This window comes from Lepidochelys kempii, chromosome 1 (genome assembly GCF_965140265.1).
Source record: "Lepidochelys kempii isolate rLepKem1 chromosome 1, rLepKem1.hap2, whole genome shotgun sequence".
NCBI classification, from domain to species: domain Eukaryota; kingdom Metazoa; phylum Chordata; order Testudines; family Cheloniidae; genus Lepidochelys; species Lepidochelys kempii.
The window spans coordinates 45,577,048-45,590,128 of record NC_133256.1 but is presented as its reverse complement, the minus strand read 5'-3'; the positions used below and the strand labels follow the sequence as shown (position 1 = coordinate 45,590,128).

The 13,081-nt window shown below is 44.2% G+C and overlaps 1 protein-coding gene across 11 annotated transcripts in view; it reads right to left on the bottom strand.

Moving 5' to 3' along the window:
- MTUS2 (microtubule associated scaffold protein 2) overlaps positions 1–13,081 on the bottom strand; it is a 502,826-nt gene that overhangs the window by 99,138 nt on the left and 390,607 nt on the right. For 9 of the 11 annotated variants that reach the window (XR_012158528.1, XM_073340921.1, XM_073340900.1 and 6 more), the window contains 2 exons: positions 9,761–9,862; positions 2,189–2,400 (listed from right to left, as the gene is read on the bottom strand). Coding sequence is in view for 10 of the 11 variants with exons in the window: in XM_073340921.1 (XP_073197022.1) it covers positions 2,189–2,400; positions 9,761–9,862 (314 nt within the window). In the remaining variant the exon portion in view is untranslated. The remainder of the gene's footprint in view (positions 1–2,188; positions 2,401–9,760; positions 9,863–13,081) is intronic. The other 2 variants (XM_073340910.1, XM_073340882.1) reach the window with 1 other exon arrangement.

Below are 13,081 nucleotides of genomic sequence, written 5' to 3'. Positions count from 1 at the left end.
TCTGAAGAAGATCTTTACCTTGGTAAGGGTAAATCTGCACAAATGTTAGTGTGAAAGCATGCAAGAAAACTTGCCTCTCCCTTTGCATGGCTGCACAAATGCTTAATCACAATAGCCATCACCGTAAGCAGGGACTGCTCATCCCTTCACTGAGCAAATTACTCAAAGATAGGGAGGAAGTGACCATGGCCCTGTCCTCTCTACTGTCCTGTAGGATAGGACTAGTGCATTGGGGAATTTGTAGGGTGCCTCCTCACACATGATCTATTCTGGTGCTTCCCACCTGTGAGGGGGTGCAGTTCTATACCATCCCCAATGCAGGGCTGTGTGAAAACTGCAGCAATTGTGCAGTTAGTACCATTGAACTGAATGGGACTACTCCCAAGGGTGACTACTACTCAACTTGAGTAACAGGTGCACAGTCAAGCCCTCCAGAATGTTTGTTCATGAAAGAGGTGAGACTGGAACTCAGGAACTGGCTCCCAGGCCTGTGTATTTTCCTCAACCTCAAGGGAGCATTTTGGCTGGGAACAGAGCAACAGGAGGGAGGGGGAGAGGATCTTTTATAAGATCCTGGCTTTCCCCCAAAATCTGGACATTTATCTGAAGCAGATGGGAGCAACTCTGAGGCACAGCAGAAAAGTTAGCATTTTACTTGTATGCAGCACATTATTCCTTACATGCACATTTAGATTCCCACTAATGTCAATGGGTGTTGGATCAGGACCTCTGCGAGCTTAGCAAGACATCACCATGCATGCAGACCATGGAATTTTCAAGCACTCATTGCTTGTACAAATTAAAGCTAAATTCTTCAGGAACAAAGCCATGTCTCTCTCCTTAATTAGGACTATTCCCCTGCCATATTGCCTTTTAACTCAACCCTCAACCATTTTGCCTGTGCAGGGACTTCTGTACTTTTTTGTATTTCCCTCTGCTTTTAATCAAGAACACTCCACAGTCAGCTCAGAAAAGAGCTTCAAAAATGCCCAGAAGTCTCAAGGCTGGAAAAAAAAATAAAGGAAAAAGAAACCCTCAGAAAAATATTTTAAATATTTAGTGTTTCACAAAATCCTCCCATCACCCAATTTTTTTCCCCTCATTCAGACTCCCCAGCCAGCTAGCTAGATCAACTCCTACTTGGGAACAAGACAGAACTTCTGGTGCCCCCTCTAAGGCAGCTCTCTCCTGCCCCATCAAAACCACAAACCAAACATAAAAAAAAGCATGTAAAGCGTTTCAGAATTGTTTTAGAAGGTTTAAAGCTGGGCTCTTTTTTTCTCCACTCCGTGCCCAAAGTTTAGTATTCGCTGTTCCAAACTTAGAGACAAACTGACAGTTCTGGGATGTTACAGAAATCCCGAGCCAGATCTACTGAGACCTCTGTCTGCTTTGCACTGCCCCAGCAACGCAAAGCAGTCACAAACCTGGCTTCACCTGGAGGGGTACAAAGCAAACAGAACAGACTGGTGAATCTGGCCCCACATCCCACAGCAAGCGGCTTTAGAGGAAAGTGATAGTTAAAACCCTTCAAGAATACCGTGGTTTCCCTTTAAACCTTCCCATTGTTGTCCTGGATTTGGTAAACAGATATGCTTTTCTAATTATTCTGTTCCTGCTATAAGGGATACTGCAAATACTGAGGTATCGTTATTTCATGTATCAAAGGGAACTGACAGGTTTATAAGAGTGATCACTGTAATTTGGATGACAAGTCAGCATTACCCAGCCTGTGGTGAATGGGAAGTGTACAGGTATACTAGGAAAGTCTCTTTTCCTCCCTCTGCCACACTTTGAGAGATTAAGTCTATGACCAGTTTGCACCTTTGTTGCAGCTTTCACAATTTTAGTGAAGTTGTCCATTCCAGCGCTAATGTAAAGATGGCTGGCACCTTTTGTTTCTGCATGTCTTACATCCTTAAATCTATTCTAAAACCCCTCCACCTTCATTACAAAGGCATCAGTTACAGCACTCTCCTCTAGCTCAATGCACCGATCTTCGATTCCCAGCTACATAGTATCTAATTATAATACCCTTCTCATAGCAACCATTACAATGAAATTATACACTTGGCTCCCAAGAACAGAGTTAAAATTGGGCTGGAGTAATGAGTAGCTCGCATAGATGACTAGCATTATGACACAGCATTAAACACCCTCACGAATGCTGCTAATGGGGTGCACTTACCTTCCGAAAGAAATGCTGTGTTGTTACAGCGAAGACCTCGAAGCCACGACTGGCCCTTTTAAGTTCCTCTTGAATACAGCTGAATTGCCTGGACTGCTTGTCACACTTTTCCTTCAGCTGCTGCATGAACTGCCGTTCGGCCTCTCGAGTCTGCAGATCTGCCTTGGTGGAAAATCCATTCCTTGGAACAGCTGCCCTTTGTTTAGGGTGTCCTACAAGATGAAATATAAAAACAAAGACCATAACCCGTTACTGTATATGCATGGACACAACCTCTCATGTTTTGACGGCTCCTGGAACTCGACTAAAAAAATAGCCTGCTGCATTCACACAAGCTTTCTAGTGAATTTACCTGTAAAAAGTGCTGCCACATCAAAGCACAAGTTACTCCTTTGGGCTTAATCCTTCAAGGAGCTGACGCAGGCTTGTGGGGCTCGGGCTAAGGAGCCTTTTTAACAGCGGTGTAGACGCTTGGGCTGGAGTCCAAGCACTGAACCCTCCCCCTTTGCAGGATCCTAGAGCCCAGCTTCCAGCCCCAAAGCCTGAACGTCTACACTGCAGTTAAACAGCCCCTTAGCTAGAGCCCCGCAAGCCCAGGTCAGCTGGCACAGGCCAGCCACAGGGTTTTCATCGCAGTGTAGACATACCCGAAGTGTGTCCTGCGTGGTGGCGAGCACCTTGCTGATGCAATGATAGTTTAGAGCATTCAACACCTCACAGGAGGTGTCAGTGCAGTGCAGGACTGGGCCCAATGGTCCTCCTCTCATTAACAAACCTGTGCCCCTTGTCAGTATTCTGTACACCCTCCAGCTACATACAAGCCAAGACGGGCACAGAATCAAAGGAAAGGCATGTTCTGTCAGACAAATGCCATATCCTTCTAGAAAAGCTAAACAAGAATTAGGGTGACTGTCAGGTATATTCGCTCACTTGCTGTGAAACTGTTTTGTGAGTATGGATTTAAGTTAGTCTTCTTCTCTGAATACACTACTCTCTATGCCATCTGGCACACAGGTAATCAAACTCACAGGTCAGTGGCTTTCCGAAGTCTGATTCAGAATCCATGTAGCTAGAGATTGGAAAAGGGGGAGGAGGAACAGGAAGAGATTCTGCCTTTAAAAGAATGAATTCATGGAAACAGGGATCCAGTGGACTAAGCACAGAAATGGAGACAGCGGACCCAAACCTCAGGTGTGCCAAAGAATTGATTGGTGCACCTGGGAGGGCACTAAAGGTAGCTTTACTTTACCTTTCTGCCCCTCCTCTGAACAGGGTGATGGCCAATTCAGCTTTTGGTGCAATTTAGAGCAGCTTTGGGGTTGCTCTAAATTGAACGAGCATTTAGTGATACCCACATCCACCAAGGGCTGCAACACTGCCTGTATTTTGCCAGAGGATTGTGCTCTTGTTAACCCTGCTATGCCAGTACAGCCAAGAGAGAGCAAGCTGGAGTCTATTCATTTTTGTGCCTCATCAACAGATATGTAAGCACATTCCAATTACAGGACCAATCACTTATAGTTGTGCAACCCAACTGAGGTCAACGGAGTTGCACACATATCACTGAGGACGCAGTATAAAGAAAATAGGATTGCAAAGCCATCACTGATAGCCTGTTCAGCTGTCGAACCTTTACATCTGGTGATGATGTGTGAGGAAGAAATAAACCAGTCTGACTAGCAGTGCTGGGGATGAGTTCGCAGGACTGGCAGTTTGAAAAGCTGTTCTGGAGTCACTGAGACACAAGCCGTACAGAACCCCCAATATGCTATTTTTACAGTTAGTTTTTAGAGCAGAAGTTAAAATTTCAGTGCTTTCTTCCATCTCTAGAAGTTATAATTAATTCTCCATTGACTGACTGACTCACCAGAACCCAAAGGAATTACTTTGCAGGTCTATATAAAAAACATCAGCTTGGAAATATAGTGCTCAAACTTTACCATCACTTCCCTCTTTTTTTGGGGGGGGGTTCTATTATCCCTGTGCAGCATTAGCAGCCTTCCTGATGTTGTTGCTGAGGGAAGTGCTAAGGGAGTCAGCCACAGTGACAGCAACCCTGGACAAAACTCATAACCAGCAAGCTGCAGGTGGTGGTTAAAGCACCACTGGCTCGTCATGGGTTCAGGTCTGCTCTGAGACTTTTGAAAACATTGATGCATTTTTCTGAACTACGGATAGTCTGCGCTCCGGAGACTTTACACCAGAGATCCACAAATCGGGTTTGAGTTGTCACTCCCTGAAAACAAAACCCCCCTGGTGTTCACTGGTTTGTAATATACATAGGTATTTTCAGTACCATCATTTTTTAGATCCCATCTACAGCTATAACAGAGTCCAGGCAGGAACCCAGTTACAAAACTGTTACAATTTGCAATGTACAATGGATGGGACTTCTCTATGTTCCAATAAACATGTTAAAACCCCAGACAGTCCATGGCTTTAGTGAAATTCCGGGACAAAAGTAAGTCCTGTCTACACTACATCTTTTTATTGGGTTGTAAATGGGCTGTGAGACTTGTTAATAGTTATAGAGCAGATAGGGCCTTATTGTGAGTATGTTGACCTGATATTCCCTAGCCTCCGCATGGCTGTTCTATCTGAACTGTCAGTCATACTGGAGCCACTTTATATGGTCCCTCTGTAAGATATGGTCATGTTCCAAATCCTGCTCTGATACTTGACTAGCATATAGCATTTCCCTAGGTTTTATTACTCAGTTGCACTGAAGAAACAAGGAAAGCTGATGTTCCGGAGGTGTTGGATTCATCGCTTTGGAAATTTGCTCTGGCTTCATATTTTTATTAAGGAGCTTCCATACCAAACGCTTTGTGTTCTACTGGGCAACACCTTGCATGGATTACGACACTGTCTCCCTCTTCATCTCTGATCTCTTTATATTTTTTAGCTCCCTCCTGCACACCATGCTGGAACATTTTAGCTCCTACAAGCTCATCTACTTTAAATCTCTTCTTGGGTCTCATTGGTTGAACTTTCCTCCCAGACCTTAGTCCCAGAGGCTCTAGTCAGCAACGGGGAGAGAAGAAAAGGGTCAGACATCTCGTTAATAGGTGCTCCAGTAGAAGATAGATTTGGCCTAGGTACCATACCCAAAATGAGTGTGTATGGGGGTGTTAAGAGGAAGACAGAGGTGAAGATAGACTTCCGTGTGTGCGTGCACGTGCATATCATGAGTGTGGATGGAAGGGAAATGTGAAGAAGGGTGTGTGTATTCGTGAAAGGGAAAGCTAAAAAGGGAATAAGCATTTGTGAGGGAAGGCTGAAAAGGGGAGGAGGTTACATGGCCCTGCCAAATGTAAAAATAAAAACGGGACATTCATCTCCAACTACCCTTCACCACTAAGTGTGACAGAAAAGCTTCCTTAATTCTGTAGCTATTACACTGAAAAGACAAATCTAACCCAGTCACAAAGGAATAAATAGCTCTCTCATACAGCAATGCAGAACTCTGAACTGATGTTACAAATGAGTGAGCTTACATTTCACACAACTGCCAAGAAGAACAAACAGAATTTTAACACAAAAGCTGCATGAACTTTAATCCTCAGGGAATTCACTGACCTCATTTCTGGCAATATGACAACAGGTGGGGGTTAGAAAATAGCTGTAATTTTTGTAGGACAGCCAGTCTACACACCAGTGACATTACATAGTTTAATGGGCCAGCATTGACATTTTGGGACCCACAAGTATTTGCAAGTATGATTCAGATATTGTAGATACTTAAGTACCCTATTTGAGTGCGCAGTCAGGTTCTTAGATCTGCAAATGACTTAAATGACAGCTACAAAAAATCCAGCATTCATGATTAACTGTGTCTACAATATATGGCTGCAAAGGAGGCCAGATTTAGCAACATTTCATAACTGAATACTTTATGATTAGGGCCCTATGAAATTCACTGTCTATTTCGGTCAATTTCACAGCCATAGGATTTTAAAATAGTCAATTTCACAGTTTCAGATGTTTACATCTGAAATTTCATGGTGTTGTAACCATGGGGCCCAACCCAAAATGGGGCTGTAGGGGGGTCGCAGGATTGCCACCCTTACTTCTGCACTGTTGCTGGCAGGGGTGCTGCCTTCAGAGCTGGGCAGCTGGAGAACAGCGGCTGCCGGCTGAGCACCCAGTTCTAAAGCCAGTGCCACTGCCAGCAGCAGTGCAGAAGTGATGGTCTCAGGTATGGGGAGGTTGTAACTTTTGCAGGGGGCGGCGGGGGGGCAGGATCAGCCTTACAAGTGGGCAACCACCCAGGGCTCCATGGTCACGGGGGCACTATGGTCCAACCAGCCCAAGGCCCCTTTAACTCCCGAGCACTGGGCCTGGAGCTGGGGCAGGGCTGGGGGCACCCCAGCAGGGGCTCCTACTGTGCACTAGACTCTAGCTCCTAGTCTGGTGGGGCTGGGGAGGAACAGGACTTCCTCTTCCCCTGCAGGGGCCGCTCCCGGGGCCAGTCAGACTCACCTCTGGGAACCTCCTCCTGGCAGCAGGAAGCTCTGTGGCTGCGCTGCCTTCAGAGCTGGGCTCCCATCCAGCAGCTGCAGAGCTTCCTGCAGCCAGAAAAGTTCCTGGAGGTGGGTCTGTCCCCCCTGGGGGCATCCCTGGCAGGGGAAGAGGAAGTCCCATCCCTGCCCAGCCTGGCCGGAGCTAGCAGCTGGAGCCCAGTGCATGGTAGGAGCCCCCCTCCCCTACAATAACCAGATTTCATGGGGGAGATCAGATTTCATGGTCTGTGAGGCATTTTTCATGACCATGAATTTGATAGGGCCCTAATTATGATGCAGCACTTAAATACTGTAGTGATGGGTGCTACAGAAAACTCTGACAGTTAAATAGATGATCACTTTTCAGACAGGCTCAACTATGACACTCATCACTTTGTACCCATTTCCCTCACCGCTGTTTGTCTTCTCTATTTAGACTGACTTCGGTTAAGGAAATAGTGTCCTCCTGTATGATTGTACAGCACCTAACACAATGGAGCTCCTTTCTGACTGGGCCTGTAGGTGCTACCACAATACAAAATATTTAATAATAACTGTGTTTGTCTGTCTTTTTGATAAAAAAGTCTTTCACTGCTTAGACACCATGGAGATGGAGATGCAACAAAAGTCATAAATGCAAAGAGAAAAAACCAGTCACCTTGAAATCAGTCAAGATTAAATGAACACAAACTATTAAATTGTTTAATTCCATTCTAAATTTCCCCTGCCTTCTAACATTTGAAGTGTGCATCTCTAAGTTGTCCTTGTCAATGGCATAAATTGTCCTTGTAAATTAAACTGTGATATTTTCCTCAGGGATAAATCTGAACTTCTCAATTCCTCTGGGTTTGAAAAGCAGCTCACAAAGCTTCTTCTGCCCATTGATGTTTGTGTTCTGTTGCTCTGCACAGGATGGGAAATACACTGACAATGCTGGCCCTGATCCTGCTTCCTCTTGTCAATTAGAATATGGGGTGCTGTGGAAAAGCAGGACCACACCCATTGTACTCGGAAATCCAGGAATCACTGATAGCTTCAAAATTCTTAGCACTTTTTTCAAATTAACTGTTTGAAATAAAATATTGTAATAAATACCTAGTGATATTTAATACAATCTATGAAGATTTAGATGTGGTACACGAGCTAATACATTTTTGTCTCCAGTTTCCAGTATTTAGATAAAGAAAGTGAAGAAGTAATTTTGAGGAGGCTGATAATAAGCAGATTGGACAGTGTTAGCTACCACAGTGATAGGCACCTTAGAAATAACTAAAATAGAGACAAGGACTCTAATCTGTCAATCACATTCATGTGGGTGGACCCTTGTGTCTGTGCAAAGTCCCCCACAGATCAAACTGTAGGATCAGGGTTATAGTGATAGATCAGATGGAGGTTCAGGAACGTTGAATTCTTAAAAAAACACTCTCACGAGAGCTTTGGGGAAATCCAGATCCGGATATTGATCCAAACTCTGAAGGTCAGACCCATTGATAAAACACACCAGATAATCCCTCCTTCTGTGGCAGCAATAGGGGTTTCTATGGCAGCCAAAAAACAACAGTGAGGGACGGGGGGTGTATTTGAATAGTACAATAATAGAAGGAAAATAAACTTGTTATACTAGGAATAGCAATTTTTCACAGCACATTATCTAACTAATTGGAATAGTTTGGTAAGTTTTCAGAATGCTGTCATAGAAAACTACTCTATTTGCAGTACAATTTTCCTTTGTCACTATTTATTTTATTATTTTTGTTTAAAGAAAGCAAAGGGCAACTGAAGAAATGTAGACTTCATTTAGATTTTGATTTAGGCCCAAATTTTCAAAAGTGACTAATGATTTTAGGGTGCAATCATTTTGGGGGCCCCAACCTGAGACACCCTAAAAGGACCCAATCATCAGAGGACAAGTGCTCAGTCCTTTATGCAAATCAGGGCCCTTTAAGATGTCTCAAGCTGGGCACCCAAAAATTAAGGCACTGAAAATTATTAGCCACTTTTGGAAATTTAGGCCTTTGTAAAACCCAGCAGCTTTACAAAGCCAATAGAAATGTTCCTGTGATTTCTTTTTAAATTCTAACGGAAACAATTGTTTTTTTACCAGCCATGGTGCCAAAATAGCTTGAATGCTCATCTTTTAACCCTGGCATCTGAAGAAGGGAAGGAATTCTGAGGTTAGTGACTGGGAAAGGAAGATTGGTTTTAACCTTTCACTTGCTTGGTTTTGTTGGCTGGGGGTCACATGCGATGGAATTGCTGCAGTTTATTTACAACAATGGGAATCTTGATGTGTGTGTTTTAAGTGATGTAAGTGATGACTAAAGTGAATGGACAGATGCTCTTTTGCTTATTAATTTAGAGTTATAAAACATAATGTTCCCCTTGAACTCTTCTTAACCCAAATACGGTTGCACTGAGAAGCTGAAAGTGAAACTAACGTCAGTGATTTTAAAGGTCTGACCTGAAAAGTCAAAGGGCCTGATCCAAAGCCCACTGAAGTCAATGGGCTCATGATTTCAACGGTGTTTGTTTCAGGCCCAAAGGGACAGACTTACGGCACCAATCTGCCTCTTTAGGTGCCTAAAGACATGTGTAAATCTGGCCCAAAGAGCATAAATAGTAAGAAGTACTTTGGATTTTTAAAAATTATTTTAGCTGTAAAGAATCTAAGGTTTTATTGGTAACACCGAGTAAAGAAATGTGTTTGTTTACAACATTAATTTTTAAGTTGACAGTGTTGCTATAGCTATCTGAAGGTTATTTCTAAAGATCATCTCTTTCCCAGTTATCTACAGAAATAACCTAGGAAATGTAACACTTCTGCACATCAGTGACCTTCGATATCAAGTGGTGTACTGTTACTGTTGGTGATTGTATTACACGTGGTTTTTGGTCCCTGTATTTGTTTTCTTTTTTTTTTAACGTAAAAATAATAAAGATTTTTTTAAATGATCCTTGTACCCTTAAACATTGAAAAGCAATGACTCTGTTTTGGAAGACAAATTCGACAAGTTTAAATCTTCCCTCAAAAGAGAAAATCTTCAAAAATCTTCCCGCAGTTTATAAATACCTGGTGAATGGAGCTTGGTGGCTGATACTGCTAATCTCTTAGGGGATGACACAGTGGGTTTATTTGCATCTTGATCTTTTTGTACTTCTTTCTTCACACCTGCTTTAAAAAAAGAAACCCAATCTTTACTTTATTTGCCATCACACAGCAGCATGCCTCTAACAAGAGTAACAGCATGGCAAAACACAAATACGTTTTCAATATTACTTTTGGGCCAGATACTGAAAGCTTTGCATATGCCTTTGAACGTGCACAATCACATATGCCTCTTGCACGTATGAAGATATCATGATGCTGTGTGCCAACTGGGTAGTTCAGTGAGCACATGGCCAGTTAGACACTTAACTGACCATGTGCCTCTGCAAATATGGAACTCTGCAAATACAAATAGGAGTGAAATTCACCACACTAATGAGGGCCAACACAAGGCCATGCACACTATGCAAATCCTCTGGCCTTCTGCATGTGGTGTACTTCACTCATGCACACACACATCCTTAAAATTCTGGCACCTGATGTCTATTCTGGTTTACAGCACCATGTTATTTGTGAGTTGCTTTACCTGTTCTTACCAACAAGCATTTACTTTCTGAGTCCGGACAGGATGAGTACACTGTTGTCTCACTCATCTAGCAGGGCACCTTGGTGCACAGTGGCGCTCTCTCCTGAAAGCTCAAGGCTGTCTGTAAACTAAAGCTTCCCCTGTTATTGATCAGACTACTGGGGAAAAAATTCAAATAGAAACACAGGTTTGAAATAAAAAGCTTCTCATCAGAGTATGAGTTGGGCCCTGCCATCCCATACTATGGAATGCACTCTTACGCCACGTGAACTGCATAAAATGAGCCCCAAAGTGGAGCTAATTGCAAAGCCAGTATCATTATCAGAGAGTCCATGTTCCCTGGAGGGACTGTTATTGAGGGGGCACCAGTGGAACAGGGAAAGGGGGCAGGTAGGAGGGAAGCAACTCAGCCTCAGATACACGGAGTCCGCAGGGTTTAATAAAGTTTCACTCGTTCAACTTAAACTGCATTCAGCGTCACGCTTTGTGAGTGAAACATGGCGGCAGTGTCTGAGCTGTGAGTTCGCTGCAGTGCAGCAGCTGGCAGCGTGAGCCATGGAAGGTCCCTGGAACCCTGGATTTTGCAGACACAAACCTAGCTCAGGGATGGACCCAGTGGATGGAGGAGTTTGAGCGGTACAGGGATCTGGCCATGCACAAAAGTAAAACTCTTACCTTACTGGGGACCAAGGCAGAAAGGTCTGCAGCTCGCCACTGCCTCGAGCATCACAGAACTCCTTGGAGCCCTGAGGAATGAGTGCTCCCCAAAGCAGAATGAAACCATGGAGCGGCAGGTTTTTCACTGGCAACCAATCCAAAGGGGAGAGAGTAGACCCGCCATGCTACAGCCTTACACACACTGGCTGCTACGTGCAATGTGGGGGACTTGACAGACTCCTTGATTTGGGACTCCCTGATTTGGGACAGGACTTGTGGCACTTGGGATCACCATGTGCAGGAGCAGCAGCTCCAGGAAGACAATCTCACATTAGGTGCTTAGCTCTGGGGCGTGCGGCGGATACCTTGAGAGAAAGGATGAAAGCCAGAGGAGGCACAACACCCCCAGAAGTACAGGCAGAGAGACAACAGCAAGGGAGAGCCGGTGGCCAGGGCTCCATACCTATAGTGATGTGGGAGAGAACATGAGCAGGTAAAGGAGAAGTGCCCCGCACTAGGACAGCATTGCAAGGAACGTGGCAAGTTGAACCACTTTATTAGTTTCTGCCAGAGCAGAGGAAAGTCCCAGAAAGATTCAGTCAGACCTGTACAAGAGGGGGATGGCACATCAGATGACAGCTTTATTCTTCTTGAGTCCAAGAGCAAATCAGATTCAGGCTGTCATGACAGGAAAGCAACAAGAGACTATACCAACCTCCGTGCATGCAACAATGTTAGCAGAGAAATGCCCTATGCAATTTCAGCTGAACAGCAGGGCCTCCTGCAATGTGATTCCTCAGGGTGAATTGGGCTCAAACACTCCTATTACGTGAGCAGGTGCACTCAAATAACATACAATCAGAGCATAATGCAGCCCACAGGAGATTGTGATCTCTGAGTAACTAACCCCCCAAAACACAGACCGCATCAACTGCAGTTTGTGGGTGGATGGGAAGCACCACAGACCCCTCTTGGAGAATACAGCCATACAAGACATGGATCTGATATGGGTGCAGCATCAGAATTTTATAGCTGCAAGAAGCAAAAGGGGGAGTCCATGGATAATGAAAATCATGAGGGGATGTTTTCAAAGGTGACACGTGCCTTGAAGGAAAGCTGTGACTGGAAGTAGACCCCATAGAGGAACCTCTGTGTTTACCACTGTCAAGGTTCCTTCCCCACTCTGAACTCTAGGGCACAGATGTGGGGACCTGCATGAAAGACCCCCTAAGCTTATTCTTACCAGCTTAGGTTAAAAACTTCCCCAAGGTACAAACTTTGCCTTGGCCTTGAACAGTATGCTGCCACCACCAAGCGTTTCAAACAAAGAACAGGGAAAAAGCCCACTTGGAGACGTCTTCCCCCAAGACGTCTTCCCCCCCAAGCCCTACTCCCCCTGTCCTGGGGAAGGCTTGATAATAATATTCTCACCAATTGGTACAGGTGAACACAGACCCAAACCCTTGGATCTTAAGAACAATGAAAAATTAATCAGGTTCTTAAAAGAAGAATTTTATATAAAGAAAAGGTAAAAGAATCACCTCTGTAAAATTAGGATAGTAAATACTTTAAAGGGTATTCAGATTCCAAACATAGAGAATCCCTCTAGGCAAAACCTTATGTTACAAAAAGACACAAAAACAGGAATATACATTCCCTCCAGCACAGCTTATTTTACCAGCCATTAAACAAAAGAAAATCTAACACATTTTCTAGCTAGATTACTTACTAAGTTTACAGGAGTTGTAAGGCTGCGTTCCTGATCTGTTCCTGGCAAAAGCATCACACAGACAGACAGAACCCTTTGTTCCTCCCCATCCAGATTTGAAAGAATCTTGTCCTCTCATTGGTCATTTTGGGTCAGGTGCCAGCGAGGTTACCTTAGCTTCTTAACCCTTTACAGGTGAAAGGATTTTGCCTCTGGCCAGGAGGGATTTTATAGCACTGTATACAGAAAGGTGGGTACCCTTCCCTTTATATTTATGACAACCACCAAGGAAAATTCCAGCGGCACTACATAATCCAGTACACAAGGAGTTTGAAAGTCTGCAGGGCAGGGGTATTGTAGCACCTGTAGAGGCCAGTAGGGACTGGGTGAGCAA